Source organism: Corapipo altera, unplaced genomic scaffold, assembly GCF_003945725.1.
Source record: "Corapipo altera isolate COAL_440 unplaced genomic scaffold, ASM394572v1 2b, whole genome shotgun sequence".
NCBI lineage: Eukaryota > Metazoa > Chordata > Aves > Passeriformes > Pipridae > Corapipo > Corapipo altera.
Genome location: NW_020884874.1, coordinates 9,632,586 through 9,651,120, shown reverse-complemented (window position 1 = coordinate 9,651,120; position 18,535 = coordinate 9,632,586). Strand labels below are relative to the sequence as shown.

The 18,535-nt window shown below is 35.9% G+C and overlaps 1 protein-coding gene across 1 annotated transcript in view; it reads right to left on the bottom strand.

Annotated features, from left to right (window-relative positions):
* The window catches only part of SLC16A10 (solute carrier family 16 member 10), a 60,604-nt gene that overhangs the window by 16,451 nt on the left and 25,618 nt on the right, over positions 1–18,535 (bottom strand). The window contains exons 2-3 of the mRNA XM_027633001.1: positions 7,951–8,095; positions 4,200–4,638 (exon numbers count right to left, since the gene is read on the bottom strand). Of these exons, the coding sequence (XP_027488802.1) occupies positions 4,200–4,638; positions 7,951–8,095 (584 nt within the window). The remainder of the gene's footprint in view (positions 1–4,199; positions 4,639–7,950; positions 8,096–18,535) is intronic.

Below are 18,535 nucleotides of genomic sequence, written 5' to 3'. Positions count from 1 at the left end.
AGCCTAATTGTTAAATATATCTAGTAATTCTTTAAGAGTATTTCCTTTGCTAAAAAATATTTCAACATAGAAAAGCAAACTTCATCAATACATATTTCTATTGCATTATCTACAATCTAGCTGCTTTTTTTTAAAAAAAGTAAAACACATAAGAAATATATGCAATATTTTGTTCAACTATTCAGTTGTTAAATTCAGTTTTTCATCCTGCAAGGTGTAAGACACTATAAATAAGGCAGGGTTTATCATTAGCAAGAGGCATTTAATAAAAGTAACTGCTAAATTAAACTATATTTGTCCCAAGACAAATTACTACAGGACTGAAACACTGCATTAAAAGTGTTAAGATGAAATTCTCAGTCCTACTAGTATTCCTTGTAGTGGCTGAATATTGCTACATCAAAAGAGAACACAATACTGGGTCCCTTCTTTTGAAAGTGTGTCATAATTAATACAGTCCTAAAGGCATACCAAAACTTGGTAGTGACCTTGGCCACTGCTTAGAAAAGACTAGGCAGCAACAGTATTTCTTTTTAAGCAGTATTTCTTTTCAAGGTGGCTAAATAAAGTACAAAAAGCAACAAGTATCTTTTAACCTACCTGGCATGTGACTTTGTATCAAAGTTTAATAGAATTGACCTAACAAGCTCATAAGAATAAAGATGCATGATTCTGATTAAGTAAATATTTTCTAACGGCAAAAGAACAAAACTAAACCCTTCAACATCAGACTGACTGCTGAAAAACAGAAGTTCTCTATTTATTATCAAAACAAGCACAGGACAAGTGACACAGAGAGTAGGTACACTTTCTTTCAAATGTACTTAATCATTTCCTTGTAAGATAGTCCTTACTAAAAACATTTGGAAAGTGTTTTCACCTAATCTGACAGATTGCTGTTGTGAACTCACTATTTAAACCTGAATGGATTAAACTAGGATTTTCTTTGTCTATGTTAGAGGGTCATCAAAACAATTTGCCTATTTTAGAGGGTCATCAAAAAAACCCCACTCTCAATCACTGCAGTTTAGACTCATTTTAAAATTGAGAGGAATAACAACTATTTGATCTAGTAATCTTCTGATTTATCAGTTTGTTCTTCAAAAATCTGAATTAATGTTGAAAGCATAGAATAAAATTAAGTCAAAACTTATTTATAGTGTTTATCTCAACCCAATTTCCAAGTGACATGTAATGGAACACCTATTAATGGAATTTGACACCAATTAAACTGGGATAAGAAAAGCTTTCCCTTTTGGTTCTCCCTTGCAAGAGCCAAAAGGAATATGATGCCTATTGCACATGCATCTGATATCTACCAGTCAGGGACTGGTAATTCTTGCCAGCTCCTTGACATGAATACTATCTAGCTTGCCATATAATCAATGTGTTTTAGTTAGAGTCCACTTCATAAGCAGGTTATTTCTCCAGTTTTTACTTGATGAAGAAAATACAGTGTAGATAGTTAAAATTGCAAATACTTGGCCAATTCTATTATTCCAAAGCCCAGAATGACTTTTCACTTCTTTTGTACTACAAGTTTTGCAATGTGTGTTCTCCTTTCCAATGTACATCAGGAAATGCAAGAGACATGAACAGAAATCAGGGCTGGCCCTGAAGCACATGGAGACCCTGCCTGCACCCTCAGGAGCTCGTCAGCTGTGCCAAGCTGGCATTCAGCAGCTGATGTGCAGTGACTTGAGCACACCAAATCTGTGACCTCCAGCCACCGTGGGCCTGAGGAGTGAAACACGAGGACCCCAATCCATAGGGCCTGTGGCACCTGCACTCCATCACATGGCCAAGAGCAGCCATTCCAGCTGAAACTATCCTTCCAGGTGGGAAAAATGGGACTTGCTTAAATAGAGAAGCCAGTTCTGAGGTCTAAGAGGAGAGCTGTAGGCAGCAGGTTCATTTGTATAAGTGTTTATTTTTTAAGGTGCTTGCAACCAGCATTCTAGCAGTCTGGCTGCTGTTGGCCAACCCTAACAGTGGGAAAAATTCAAGAATTTTAATGTAACAAAAGCTGTCACTCACCTAAGGATCATATCCCTTTTCCAGTATTGTTTACTGCATTTTTAAAATTGCAGCAATGAGACAATAGTAACTTTCATTTTCAAAAGATCAGGTAAGCACTCTGTGGTTTAGTAGACATACCAGCAAAAAACCTTATTTTTTCTTATAGCGCTTGATTTATTTGTAAGTGCATATTTCTATGTACTGCTGGAAGTACATAAAATGTGGGGGTTTTATCAGAAGCAGACAAAACTAGGATAAAAAATGTCCAGAGCTATCTACTTGAGTTAAAGTATCTGTTGAAGGCAGAATCCATACTGTTCCTTCATGAACACTGATTTATTCACTTTCTCAAATACAGATCCACATGGACTTTCTAAGGTTTTAGTCCCCCCAGGATACATCATTGCCCACCAGCAATAAGTGCCACTTCACTTATTCATGTTTCCATAAAAACAAACACCTCTTTCCATTAAAAGTATTATCCTCATTCAACAGGAGTGAAAGCACCCTATAAAAAGAAAAAATGTATACTATAATATAAAAAAAGATAAAGAACTTTGTCCTCTACAAGTCAACCAGCACCTTTAGTCCAGCCTATAAACTAGAAGCATTTGTACAAGCATCTTGGTAAAAACTTACAAGCTTTTTGTTCAATAAATGTATTTTAGAAGTTCTATTTGACTGCTTGTATAGCCTTACTCTTCAATTCTCTGCATGAGTTAACAATCATTTAGGATTTGACCAATAGCTTTCTCTACACCACCAACTCCTCTGAAGACTTATTTCAAAACATCGCTATGAAGCTTATGAGGAAATAGCATAAGATGTCACAACAGCTTAGTCATTTAGATTGTACAGTCCTTTGAAATAGCCTAGTTCAAAGTATTAAAGAGTAAGATTTACATGATTAAAAACTAAGTAACAAGAACTAGCCACTAATAAAATTCAGTTTACAGCTGCTCAAAAACAAACTAGCCCCCAACATAAGGTAATTTTGAAAATAAGTATCTGATGCAGAGTCAGTAATCTAACCAGTGTATTACCAGAAAGATGTGACACCACCTGTTATATCACATAAAAACCCCTGGGCTTTTAAGTCATTGAAAATTTTTTGACAGAATTAAAAGGTATTTATTATCATTAATCTTAGTGTTCTATCATGGGTGAATAACCAATATTAAAATGATTCTTCTGTTTTCACAGTGAATACTACTACTAGTCCAATCAAATACTCTTGAATGTAAGGATGTATAATGGTCTAAATAGAGCATCTCACTGCAGGTCGTGGGCTCTTTTTCCCCCCCCCCACATCTGTCCCTTTTAAGCCTTTTGGTTTACACCACTTCAGTTCAGACAGCACCACCAGCAAGCCATTAAAAAATAATTCACTATTTCAGTAGCGTAATGAGTGCCTGTCAGATACAATGTATCTCCCAGCTGCACCTAAATTTCATAGTTTAACAGTGTACTACAGAAAAAAATCTGCTAGGGAAAAAAATTAACTCTAGCACATGTACAAGAAACGATGGCTGACTGACAGCTTCTCCACCATCAGAAGCCAAAGCTCTGTCAGTCACTGTAGACAGCAGTAAAACACAGCTCAACTAGCAGCTAGCAGGGACTAGGTAAGAGGATCAGTTATATTACTGCTATGGTAGTAAACCACAAAGCTAAAGCTTGAGAGACAGAAAAATACAAGTATTTTGCTTTTAATAAAGCTGAAAAATGGTGAATAAAATGCATCCTAAAAATCAATACTTTAACATACCTCAATATAAAGGAACAAAAATTACAATTTTTACCCATTTTCTGTTTTCTACTCCTTTCACACTTCCTCTAAAACACACAAGTGTCATTGGCAATGTATGCAACTGAGTACCAAAATGAAGAATTCTCCTTGGAACAGCACAGAATATTTTTCAAATGTCTCTTTTCACGGTTAAACTATTTTAAACTTTAGACCGAGGACAAAGAACAAAAATTTTAACTGGCTTAACTAACAGTTCTGATTAAAGCCCTCTTTCAACCAGGCAACAACCAAGTTAATTTTTCATTTCTCCCAAACACAACTTGCAGTTTAAATCTTGCTTCCTACCAGCAATTGCTTTCTTAGTCCATAACACAAAGGCAAATAGCTGTAGTTTCAAGCATGTCACATGTTGGAAGAAATGTGCACTTACCAAGTGAACATAAGGCACAAAATATCCAAAAAGGGCAACTGGAATCCCAAAAGCCCAGATTCGGTAACTGAGAACTTTGAAAACGGAGAAATTGCAAATCTTTTTTCCAGGGGGAAATTTGAACCTCCCTTTCTTTCCCCCCTCCTTGTCTTTGGTGTCGAAAACAAGGGGTTTATAAGTAAATCCAGCCAGGAACAGAATAAACATAAGGACGCACAGGACCCGCAAGGTGTTGAACAGGTTGACAGAATCGAGCAAAACTCTCAAGAGGAAGGGCAGTGACACTGTGAACAAGCTGCTGCCTGCAGTGACGATGCCATTCGCTAGTCCCAGGCGCTTCTTGAAATAGTGCCCAAGAATGACCAAGGACGGCTGGTACGCAAAGGAGCAGCCACAGGCAAACAAGATTCCGTAGGTGAAATATAGAGGTTCAATGGTGCTGTACCAAAAGAAAAAAAAAAGAAAAAATCATTAGTGTTTTGTAAGATAGTGGATGCTCATGTTCACCCACTATATACATGACAGCTTCTCAATCAACAAACATAATTACAGAAGTGAGTGGAGTTTGTATATACTTATGTTGAAATGCTCTGTGTCAGCTTAACTCAACGATTATTCTATTTTCTTCCGCTGAAAATTTCACAGAATTCACTGAACAAGTAAAAAAGAAAAATTATATTCAATTATAATTACAACAAATATTGTGGCTAAAAAGTTTTAAAAATCACTGTTGGGGCAAATTAGCCAAATATAAATTCAACCATAGCTGGGTTTTTGTTTTCCAAAGAAAGGTGTACTGTTTTGATTTAGACATTTCTTCACTGTGCTAGCAGTTCAAACGTAATACTGAACACTTGTCATGAACCCAGAAAAGTCAAATATTTAAACAGTTTCTTATTAAAATACAGTACCAAAGTAGTAAACATCATTATTAATGAAAAATAAAACATTTAAATACTGACAAGTTTTGGTAATATAACACATTATTAGCAAATGATAAATTTTTTTAGGTATTAAATTTTTTAGACAACTAATTCCCTCTAGATTAATTATTTTAAATTCAGTGTTGCAATCCATATATTAATATGCTAAGAAAGAAATTGAAAAATGTTAATTATTAAATATTTCAGCTCATAGTAAGGTGGATCTTCATCATAAGGTTCTCCACCATTACCATCTACTATACAACTGAAATGAAGCAGAGCTGTTGTAAGTGATCACAGGCAATTATGTGCCATTAAAAGGTATTTGTGCAAGAAATGTTAAAGGTATGAAGCAACAGTATCAGTATAACTAATTAAATTAGTTTTGTAGTATTAATAAAGTCAAAGGAAACATTTATTTACATTTAGATGAAGGAGGCAATGTGCAAGAAATTTTTATACAAGATTTCTGAGGCAGCACATGATGGTTTATATAATTATTTTTAATATTATGTTTTCAGTGAACTATCATCTCTTTTTATCAGCTAACACCCACTTTTAAAGTGGTTCTAACAAACAGTTATAAAAAGTTTAATCTGTTAGACCATATATTAATTTTTTCGAGGGGAGTATGAATGCTTTGTTCTACAGCAATTCTACAGCACCCCTCTATGGAAAAATACACTCCACAAGCTTCCCATACATTTGAAGAAATTCTTAGAAAATAGTATTTGACTAATAAAGGTCTGACACCAGGAACTCTGGTTTTGTGTATTACAGAGAAAAATATTTGTATAATATAATATAGTCACTTTCTATATTAAACTATCGATTTCTGAACTGACTATACACAGCCTAAGCCAGCAGAAACAACATATGGGGGAAAGACTTATTTTTTACTGTTATCAATCAAAAATAACCAGGAAAAATAAAAACAGACATTATAGAATGAGAGGAGGAACATAATACAGTAAGGGCAAAGAACTTGTGCTTCAATCTGTAGATTCATTCAAAGAGTCTGCAGCACAACATGCATATTAAAATATTGTCCTACTTTATAAACACTCTTACATCTCAACTTCCCAAGAGATAAAATTTATATTAAGAAATTAGAAAAAGCAGTAAATCATATTTCCATTTATCTACTTTACAATACTTTACTTTTAGAACACGGACTTCTATATCTGAACTATACTCCTTCAATTAACTGATAACATCATAGTCATAAATCATTTTAGTGTAAGTAACATAATGAAACACCGAGTATGCACAGCAACCTGGCATATACTCTTAGAAGAATTCACTCTCAAAAGGCTCTTCAAAACAAAATTCAATTAAGCTAAAATATTTTTAAAGCCTTTACAAAACAAATTCCTCTCGCATGCCTCTTCTTTGCCTTTGTTCCATTGGATGTCAGACAACACTTAACATACTATTAGGAAGCAAGGAAGAAGAAAGACTTTTCCAAGATGAATCTTTTAGTTTTTACCTCACCTTTAGTAAGCAGCTTCTTAAAACATATCGGGAAGTAGGGGTTTTGTTTGTTTGCTTTAATAAAATGAACTAAGCAAAATATTTGCACTTCGATTAACCAAAAAATAAAATAAAAATTGGAAACTAGTTCAAGTAACAAGAAAACAAACTTATCTGTCCTACAAATACAGGTTAATCCAAGAATAAATATAAACGTTAGTCTCAGTATCTAAGACAGAACTATTTGCCTTCTCTTCCTGTCAATCTGTGGACATGTTTTCACATTAGGGGATATATGTCCAAGTTAGATGTAATAATAGATCAGGCACAGTGCCACATAGCTTGGACAGTCATCCATCCACATCACAGCCAGCTCACATCTATCTGGTTCAGAGGACAAGCATAGAAGAGACATTTTCACAAGCTTATCTGTACAAATATATTTTCATCTATGTAGGAAATTATTCCAAATGTAGCTCTTGATTGCTCCTCTACTTATTCTGACAAGGGTGGGGGGAAAAAGCAGCAGTCTGAGAACTAGAGATAACTGGCTTATTTTCCTGCTGCTTCTTAGCCTGTCTTCACTAACCAATTTCTGTTGATGACATGAATAAGTAAACTTCCTGTTTCCTCATCTTCTACTGGGCACGTCCAACAAATCTGTCACTCTTGAATTTCTTAGGATTTATTCTGCGGAAGTTATAGAAACGTACAAAAATTGTAAACCGGAGAAAAAACCCCACTCAAAGTTTTTTTTCAGTAAGAAAAAAACCAGAGATTTTCTTAAGAAAGAAAATAAGCCCAAGTATATATCATTACACTAAGGTTTTTGCTATCTCCATGTTTGGCAATTGAATCACTAAAAACAGATGAAAACAACAAATTTTATTAGAACATGAACACTTTCCCAGAGGCCCTACTGTGTATTTATCAACATTAAAACTGTTTCAAAAGCAAATTGAGGGGACAGGGCAGGGAGGGAAGACAGCAGCAATGCTTATGTACCTGCTAAAACACAACATACATTAAGCAAACATATAACAAGTTTATTCAGGACAATGCTGTTATCTTATAGCAATAGTCTCGCTGGTGATACATTTATACATAGCGGCTCCTGTTAAATAGCAAGTGCTGTTACGACATTCTATTGCATTTTTTAAATTACTTTTGAAGTTGAACATTCACAAGCCATAGTTTGAAAGACAAAACAAAAAACAAAACAAGTTTTCTACTTTAACAGATAATATAAAGTAGCACTTCATGTTTACTCCTTCATGTTCTATTGCTAGAATCAGCATTACCTCTACCCTGTAAAACTGATAAAATACTTTGAGTTAAGAATTTAATTTTTTTACCTTACAAAAGAACTTGCAAGGAGTCCAGCAAGCCCTACTGCAGCTCCAACAACAGCAACTTTTCGACAACCAAATAGGTCTGTGAATATGCTGACTATTGGAGAACAGAAGAAGACCATCCCCATAGAAAGAGAGTTTACCCACGCTGCAAAATTGAAAAAGAAACAAAAAAATAATAACAAAAAAATTTTAGAAGACCGAGAGATTTCAGCTTTCAACTAGTATTTATTTTCATCTGAGATTTTATGTTGCTGAACTAAAGCAGGGTAGCAACTGAGTAACTATTCTAAAAACATTTAAATGCATTTTTAAATATATTTACCTAACACGGTAAAAAAAAGTCTAACAATTTACATAATCAACTAATTTAGATTTTATCAGCTCAAAAAATGCATTTAACTTTTTTGTAGCTATTACTTCTACCTTTTTTTTTAAACACAGAAACATTCCTCTAGTAAATAACCTAATGTTCAGTCTGATGACTAAGTCATTAAAAATACCTTTGAGGCTTCATATCCATTCTGACTTCAATTCACCTGACTTAATTCTAGACTTTATTGACTTTAAATAGGTAGGTTTGCTGAAAAAAATAATTTTTAAATTAATTACTAGTTCTAGATCATATTGAACATCAATAACGAGTAAACAATAACAGACTTTTATACTGTAATATACACATTAGGAATTTGATTTTACTTTATACTAAACAAACCAGTGTAGTAAAACCATTTCCATATATGATGGAACAATGTCACCACATCTGATACTTCTCCAGCTTTACAGATCTCATTAAAACTGTACTTGGTTATAAATGAGTCTTTAGATCATTAAGATTCAATTCAGATGAGTCCACTATAGTTTCAGCTACCAGTGCTTTTTACTTCAAATAGCTTAGGTAGAACATAATTTGTTTAATTTTCAATTAAAAGTCAGCTTTCTGCTTTACTTCATATGGGTGTTCAGGACCACATCACTTCCCACTTATAATCTAACAGTCTTTGAAACAGGCATTACTGATCTTACACTTAATAGTTCTCCCAGGACATAAAGGTCAATCAGACTGGTATAGCACAGTAGTTACAACTAATATATCTGACATATATGTTACCATGTATTGCAAATATCCCCATCTATTTTGGGGAAAAAATGGTCTGAACAAAAAGTAGAAAAATCTGCTGATGCAAGACACATTGTGGGAAAAAAAAAACACTTTTGCTTCTTTTTTAACAGTACAGAAAACATAAGACCTCTTTTAATCTGGAATGGATATAAATCTGTGTAACTGGGATTTTTTTTTTTTTACAATATCTTTCCTAAAGACACAGTTGGATAAACAGTTGTGATTCAATGATAAGGGCAAATAAAACTATCTGGAAAAACATATATAACCCTAAGACCTGGTGAAGAATATTTGCTAGTATATCTACCAATACCAAGGCTTAGAAGATGTGCTGTTAAAGTGCCAGTGAGCTGGACACATTGATGAAGACCCCACTGTGCAAGGCACTAAAGACAGAAAAACAAACCAGCAAACAAAAAAATTGTTTCTTCCAAGAATTTACAATGTAAATGAAAGACAAGAGAACAGATGTCTAGAGAAAACAAGAAATTAGTACAAGAAACAAAACCTTTATTTTAGGGCAAACAGTGATCTCAGTGAACCATGACATAACTGTTTGGGGTGGGAGGGTGGTATTATTGGGCATGTTTTTTGAGCATGTGATAAATGTGTTTCAAGGCACAGTCTGAAGAGTGAGGTACTTTCATGGTCATTTTCTGTGTTTCCTGGGTAGGACTAACCCATATATAATACCCCTGTCAGCCTTGCCCTTCTGCATCAAACACTCAAGCAGTATGAAGGGAGAGCACAAAGGACTCGGAGGAACAAGGTCTGTGACAGCGACTGAAAGGTAAAGACTGAATTTATGAAAGGTCTTTGCCGTCAAGGAAGGCTCGAATGCACCTTGGATGTTGCAGAAGACGACTTGGAGATCTGCCCCATTTTACAGCCTATGTGGTTACTGATGGTACAAGACAACATTATACCAACTACAATTTGAAGCAGGAGCCAGAGAGAACAGATGCTCTCATATAGCCTGGAGACCAGCCAGTTACAAAGCTTCCAAGCAGTCCAACTTCTACAAGACTCCTCTTTACTTATCTTTCCCAGAGTGAGCCTGCAGTTTTACTGTACAAAAGGGAACTGCAAACACTAGCAATGTCCATGTCTTCTTGTCATCCTCCAAGATAAATGGTAGCTACACCACCATGAACAGTCCTCAAGCATTTCTGCTTGATTAGCAGGGCAGCACTAATGAACAAAGTACCTGTGACACCTGGGGGTATCTGCAAGGCCAAGAGAAAAGGCAGCTAAATCTTGAGAAGTGGGCATCACAAGACTCACTGTCAACAGTAGTTTCATGTGGTATGAAGGCACCATGGAATGGCTGAACCTCCTGTCATGCTCCCTGCCTAGGTACAAGAAGACACAAAGGCAACTGGTACTAGACAAGCCCACCAGAGATTACTTTCTTTTGAGAATCCCATTGCACATGGACAAGTACATGCACTCTATTCATGAAGATAGGCAAAGAAAGTGGGCATCTGTTCGCTTTGTTCAAGTCAGCTTTCCAGCATTCTTACACTTTCTACGCAGTATGAAAAACGTACAATGAGTTGCCTTCCACATTTTTTTAAATAGAAGTTACAACTGTCCCAAAAATACAAAAAAATTACAAATGCAGCTGGACAGAACACGGAGAGCTCTCTAGAGCAGCTATTACATAATAATTAAAGCATTTCTCCTCTAGGCTATTGGCTGCTTTCCTGGCCACAAGCTGGCTATATTCCAGAGCTGTTAATTCAGATACTAATACAGCTCTTAATTGCTACATATAACTGCATTCATATTCATACACAAAACATTTTGATTGCCGTAGAAGAAAAGCTATTCCTACTTTAAGGACTTAAACATTCCTTGAGGCACTAGAAGCTAAGAATTAGTTCCTCAAATCGTGTAATTCTTTTCAGAATAAACAAATAGTTCAAGAATTTGAGAGATCCTGTTCTGGAGGAAACAAAAGTGGTTGTTGAAAGCTATTTCTGGAGCCAGTTTGCTCATCTCCAGCTAATATTAATAATTTCTTGCCCATATAATCACATTTACAACATGACATTTATTTTTAAGAACAAAATAACTTCAATACTGCGTAGATCGAAGACTGATTTAGCCCAGTATCCTATTTCTGATCACCACAAAGTACTTAGACAAAGAACACTGGTTATGTTCTCCCAACATCCAGCAATAAGCTTTAAGAACATTTAGTTCCATCAGTATTACTTTGGCTTCACCGCTTTTATTGTAATCAGTTACAGAACATGCTCAAGCACCAGCAACACATGAAACCCCCTTTGTTTTGAACTTACTCATACTTTAATTCCCCTACTGTGAGAAATATAAATTAATCATCCCTGCTGAAGTTCCTCTTGAAACCTATGATTTTATATGCCTAAATCAGATCTGTTCACACTAATTTCTTCTCCAAAATGAAGCAACGTTTTGATTCAGTCTGTCTTTTTATAGAAGATGTACTCTTCCCTCTTGCCTCTTTATATTGAGTCTGATTGAGTGTATCATACTTTTTCTGAGACAGGGTAGCCAGAACTGCATACAGCATTTAATACAGGACAAACAAATTTCTATGCTAAAATAATTTTTTTCCAGTCTCCATGTTGTAATTATTCTTTTTTCTTTTTGGTTTTTTTTTTTTTGTTCAGAGTAAATACGTTTAGAAAAACTATCTGTGACCTTATTTTCCTTCAAATAGCAATGACGTCTAAAGAGGTAGATGCCTTTTTTTTAGCACTTATTTGGATTACATTTCTCCCTATGAGACACATACATAAACTGAATTTAATCTATCATATTAATCACTCAGCAATAACAGAATAACCCAGTAAGTCTAGAGGTAGCAATCAACACACTCATATGAGGACAGGTTATAGAGTTTGAATTTGTTCAGCATGCAGAAGACGAGCAGCTCAAAAGAAATCTAATCTGTGCCTCCAGGTATCTAACAGGTGATCATTACAGAATACAAAGCCAGCTTCTTTTCAGTGATGCACAGTGACAGGACAAAAAAATCCCAACTGAAACTGTAATAAAGGACACTCCAGTTAGATGTTATGAAAATTTTCCACAATGAAAGTGGTCAAACATCAGAAGGTCTGATCCAAGAAAGTTGTAGAAATTCCATCCTTGGATATATTCAAAACTTGACTGGACAATACTTGAGGTGCCTGTTGTTGCACGAACCCCACTACTCACACCAAGGAGTCCGAGAGCAGAATTCAACTTTATTACAAAGGGCATCAGTTTAAATACAGTGTTTAAATCGTGTCACATGATCTCTCAACCAATGACATTAAAGTATTCCACTGAGCATGCATGAGAGTACCAAAGACTACAAGTCCCATAATACTTTGCAACACTCTTCCTGCTACAGATACTGAACAATCTGATTTAACTGAGAAGCTCAATGTATTTTAGCTTGGCCTGACTTGGAGTGAAGCGAGTCAGACCAGAACCAGAGAGTCTCCTCCAACTCAAGTATCTGCATATAATTTATGCAAGAATACTGTTCTAAAGCCCTGCTTCTTGAAACTGGATTCTGAAGATCATGTTAAACATCAGCAGTTCTTCAGAAAAAAAAATTAAGTTGGCAACATTAACTTGTTCAGGTAAGAAAAAAAGAAATAAAACTAAGTCACAAAATTAAAACCTTTAGGGTTTTCCCCCCCTTCAAAAATGGGAAGGAGTTGAAGATATCCTTGAATTCTAAGCCAAAAATATCCTTATAAGTAATCTCTTGAAATCTATTATTAGCACCATAGATGTAAACTTCATTGCTTAGAATTACTGTATCTACCTCCTACTGATGGCAATTTTTTCCATCAGTATCATTTTATTCTTGTTGCCTGTGCCCAGAAGCACTGGTTTACCCTTTGCCTAAGGCACTCCAGACACATTCTCTTTTATCCATTATCTATTTTTCTTTCTCCAGGGCAAGCTAGTTTTCCAAAAGAGGGAATTGTTCAGCAGATGTTAGGTAACCAACAGATCAACAGAACCATTACATGCAACAAGTATTCCAATATCCTCCCATGTCCTTTGAGAGCCTCTGTAGGTCAGCCTCCTAGAAACTGCCATCCTATTTTTATAGCACCAAATGCCTTGTGCCACATGCCTTGCTTACACATGCCTGTGAAAATTGCTTCAGAGCCTGCTCAGTAACTTCTCATGAATCGCGAGGAATTCTGTTAGTTGTAGGTGCAAAAGAAAGAGCAACTGGTTTCCACACAGCTGCTCCTATTACTGAGCAATCCACAGATACCAGATCAGTATGCCAGTAGAAAAGGAAAAAGTGGATGTTAAAATGCATGCACTGACACATTTAGAATTCCTACTGTCAAAAAAGTGCACTGCAAGTACTATCCAAAAGAGATCTGCTGATGCCATTAGAGAAACTATGTGTTTAAAGACTAAAAATAAATTTATGACATAATGCTGCCACAGGAAGTATCCTATACTCTGAACTCAGGTTACATGACTACAGCTTTCAGTTTGCTTACTTTCCAATGTTTAGTTTGCAGATATTTGAGCTAGGCTTCCCTTAAACCAATACTATCAACACCCTCCCTTACCCCCCCACTCCCCCACCCCCCAAAAACATCACCATAATTTAAATGAAAATTCTAGAATATTTTGGGCAAAGATAATTTAGCACAAAGAAATACTGTCTCATTTGGACACCAAAGCTATCTTGAACAGGATTTGGAAATCACAGTTATCTGTAAAGGATCTATTCAGATTTCCACAACACACTCAAGAGACCATGGTCAATACACAAAGATTTATAAACCAGGCAATAGTGGAAGTATCCAACCACAATACAAGATATTGGAGGTTTTTCCCTACTCTTTTTTCTTGTTTCCTGGGGAACAAACCTTTTACTGAATAACATTATTACTGAAAGGTACTACTAGTTATGATTGGAATCAGAAACCAAGAACTATATGTGACCCACAGGATCACAATAAAGAGACCTTCGAATAGATACCCTGTTTCCATATCACAAGCATGAAAGCATAACCTCTGCTTTCAGCAAACATGAGGTCATTCTCAGGCAGTTTGAATTAGTTTATTCTGATTGAGCTCACAGATTTTGCCAATAGCTGTAAAGTTTCCTGTGCTTATGCATAGCGTCTCTTCAACATACATGCCTTGTGACAGTCCAAAATGCTACTTCAGGTTTGTATAAGCCATGTTGAACTTGATGCAAGAAGGTGGAAAGAACCATGAACTTGCAAATATGTTGTAAAATTAGTAAAATAAGCTTATAGTAGGAGTAAGAAAAAACCAAACATTCTACCAAGCCAAAATATAGACCTATTTCTTTCAAGGCTTTATACATCATTCTCTGAAGATGTGTGATAGATGAAAAACCACAGGCCAGAAGAGATTCACATATATCCTTAATACAGTGAGCCTCCCCAAATTTGCCATTTACAAAAATTGGACTACAGTAGTTTCACCCTCTGCCTTCAAAAGTAATGACAAAACAAAATCAGAATTTCTACTGAAATCAAGTCCTTGTGGGTATAAGCAACAGAAAAGTAAAAACAATGTGTATTCATATACTGACAAAACATCCCATGCCACTGCAGCTAACTAATTACTTAACATACAATTTACACTTGCTATAATAACACTAGCTTAGGCAGAGTTTTGTGGGCTTTTTATTTTTGCTCGTTGGTTCCCCCTTTAACAAAACACAGTTTTGTAATGGTGAACCCAAAGCAAATATCGTGGGAAGCTGACCATGACATTTTCTTCAAACTATAAGTCACAAAATAGAAACCTGAACAGTTAAAGAAAAAGATGTTCTTATAGGCAAACAATGTTTACTACTAGAAAGACTGCAGCTCTTTGTGTATTTTAAAAAGTTAGAAGGAAATAAACAAGTGCATGAGTTAGTAAAAAGCTAAAACAAAAGCTAAAAAATGCAGCGTTAGAAAAAATATTGCTGCTAGAGATTATAAGTATTAAGCCTTCAGGAACCTTTAAAGGAAGGCTGAAGTAAATCATTAACAGAAAAACACGTGCATTCGGATTTCACAGCAAACTGAGCTTGACCTTTGACACTTAGTAAAGTCTGAAAATGCTGTGGTAGGAAGAATAAACAAGGAACAAATCGATAAGAAATGACTGTAGTCACTTGTTTTTCCTTTTAGGAGTCACACAAGAATGTTTTCTGCTGACTGTCTGAGATGGTTTTCAAAGCACAAGGTAATCACATTTTTAACTAATGGCCTAAAAACTGAATCCCAGAACTGATTTCCCAGCACATTTTTATCTTCCCTTTCCTCCCTCCAAATTAGCAATGGTTTGTTTATTCATTTATTTTTTCGATTCCAAACAGTTGAAGGCCAAAAATCATGTTCTGTTTTGATTTAGGATAGGTAATGTTCTGCATAAGAAAGTTATAAGCTATTAATTTCAAACACGACAGTCTGATTTACCGGAAACGTTTAATCCTAACTGCTCTCACAACCAACAGTTACACACATTCCAAACATATCTGCAACCAAACATGTCATACAATGGTCTCATGTTTTAGAGCTATAGCATAGATTAGACCTCAAGATCCAAATTCCTAAGTTCTTATCAGAGCTACCAGTTTTCTTTCTTTACCCTCCCCTCACTTGCGCTGGGGCAAGACCTGCATATCAAGGTTGCCTTTTAAATGGCACAGGCATACATTTCACTTCTACAGTATCAGAAGTCCTTGGGAGACCACGAAGATGAAGACAGCTGTGATAAAGAAATCTTACTTCACCAGTACATTTGGTACACTGTTAAAAAGTTCAGGAGCGCAGATTTCCATCAAGCAACTCACAAACCCCAACTTTTCACATGCAAACACCCTTCTGAATCCATCAGAACTGGCTAAAGGACTCCATCGTATCTCAGTAACTTCATGCACATCCTCGGGACAGATTGTAACAGCACGTATTTCCTGATTACATCAATGTATTTCTCTTATGCTCTATAAGTCCCTACTAAAATAATGAAACTTAATTTGGGTTTTAAATCCATACCTTCAAGGTTCAAACTGTTATCTAAAAGATCTTCCGGTGTTACAAACCACCCTTTCCCATTCTCCACCCCAAAAGAGTCATTAGTCAAAAGCCATTTTAAGCAAGGGACAGACTAGTTACCATAAAGAAAACACTAACCAAACCCAAAATACTATTATACAGATCAAATAAAACATAAGGACAAGTGATTTTAGGGCAAATCATTCAGATGCTGTATCAGGTAAGTATTTTTCAAGGTAAGATCTGGTTGCTTAACTTACATCTGCTTCAGAGGAGAAGTAGACACAAAAGTGTCTATTTTGAAACAGAACACTACAACCCAAAAAACAGACAAGTGTTCAGTGCCTGCATTTAACAATATAAGTACAAAACTGAACTATACAGCAAATTTCTGTCCTTGCAATCATAACATTATTTTGTGCTATAAGTTATGTGGAAAGCTATATTTGACTTTAAAGCAAGGAATCTTCAGATAAAGTGAGGTGACAATTAAGAAGTTCAGTATGGGTCTCTTTCATAAAGAAAGTTTTCTTGTTTCTCCAATATTTTCATATAATTTTATCAGCCTTATCACAAATACAATGCCAAGTGGACACAGAAGTCCAAAACTGCAATATTTTTAAGCAACACTAAGAATTAGATGCTGTTGTCCTAGGCTGAAGAAAAAAAGAGGACTTTCATCAATCTCATTTTCTTTCACCCCTGTCACCCAATCTCTTCCCTTCAAATACTGAAAGCTTGGTCAAGCAACAGGGGCATCTTAAGTTTTTGCACAGCAAACAAATTAATTAGTGTTGTCCCTTTCAGAGGACTAATAGGGAGAGGAAATCATCTGCATGGAAAGCTCGGTAAGAGCAGATACAGGAAAAAGGATGTATGACAGGGTAAATCTTTATGTCAGCATATGCCCTTTATTATCAGTTACACTCACATGTGACTCAGCTTGTGCACTAACCCTTGCAAAGTGAACCAGCTCTTGTAACTCTTGACCTTGTTCTTCTATCTCATCCCCATTGTCAAGACTGACAATGTAATTCACTGGGACAGTAAACTATTTCTCATTAATTTAGTGCCCAACTAATCAGGCAATTATCTGATTTCCGGCAATCCAAATGCCCAGGTTGCCATACATCTAGAAAACCTAAACAAATTGCTACTTTGCATACACAGAGTAATTTTATCTTAGATAATCAGCTAGCTGATAAACCCTCCTGGATGTGACTTAGTGCATATATAATATATCACATACCCAACTGAGATAAATCAGTCTGACAGATGGAGGGTATGTGAAATACAGCCTGTTGAGGTACTTAGCAAATTTGTAGTTCACATCTGTCCCATCCAGTCTAATATCTAGTTTGGGGGAAAACAAACAACAAAAAACCAACAGGTTATATATATTTTTTACTCCATTAATAACAACAGGTTTTGACTGAAATCTTGACATTGCAAATAGGTACCACAGGTTGCAGTTACAATTTAGATATTTACAGTTAGTAAAGCACAAACCTTTTTTAAACAAAAAGCTTCCCGGTAAGCTGTTGAATCATAGATACACTCTCCCAGGATAAAATACACTGTCCAAAGCCCATTCTCTGCAAGATCCTGGAGTCAAAAAAATGGGCAGGAAAGTAGGAAAGTCTCTTTTGATCAATCTTCAATGTTTTTCCTTCCACGAGGAGGTGGAAGAGAAAGGAAAGGAGGCTTTGAATACTCAGTGCTGACAAAGCCGGCATGGGTTGAGCACCTACCACAGAAGTACTTACTCTTATAATGCCAGCATGCCCTGGGGCTGTAAGTTATTTATGTTTCTAAACATGCCGCTTTCCCCTAGTTAAAAACAAGCCACAAACCAAAAGTGGTTTCCCAGAAGAGTGGTTCCCAAACTTCTACTGCAGCAGTAGAAGCAGCCCACACTCCCAGCCCTGGTGATGCTTTCCTGGCATCTCAAATAAGAATTTCTGGCTTAAGAAACAGACCCCCTCAAGAGCCACAGGTGGTATCCAGGCATGGCATCAGGGTGGTTGAAGTAGATGATACTTAAGGTCCCTTCTGTCTCAAGCCTTTCTAAGATTTTCTGCTTAAAGTGGTTTTGGGGTCTGTTTTTTGGTTTTGGTTTTTTTTCATTAGGAAACAGTACTGAGTCAAACATGAAAGCAAACATTTCCAAAAACTATTTTAAAAGGAGCACCACACTTAAGTAATAATCTAGAGTTGAGAATTTAAATTTGTGGTGGATTGCCCTTGGCTGGACACCAGGTGCCTACCAAGCCATTCTCACTGCCCCTCCACAGCCAGACTGGGGAAAGAAAATATAACTAAAGGCTCATGTGTCAAGATCAAAGGACAGTGAGATCATTCACCAATTACTGTCATAATCAAAACAAACTCAACTCAGGGAAATTAGTTTAATTTATTACCAATC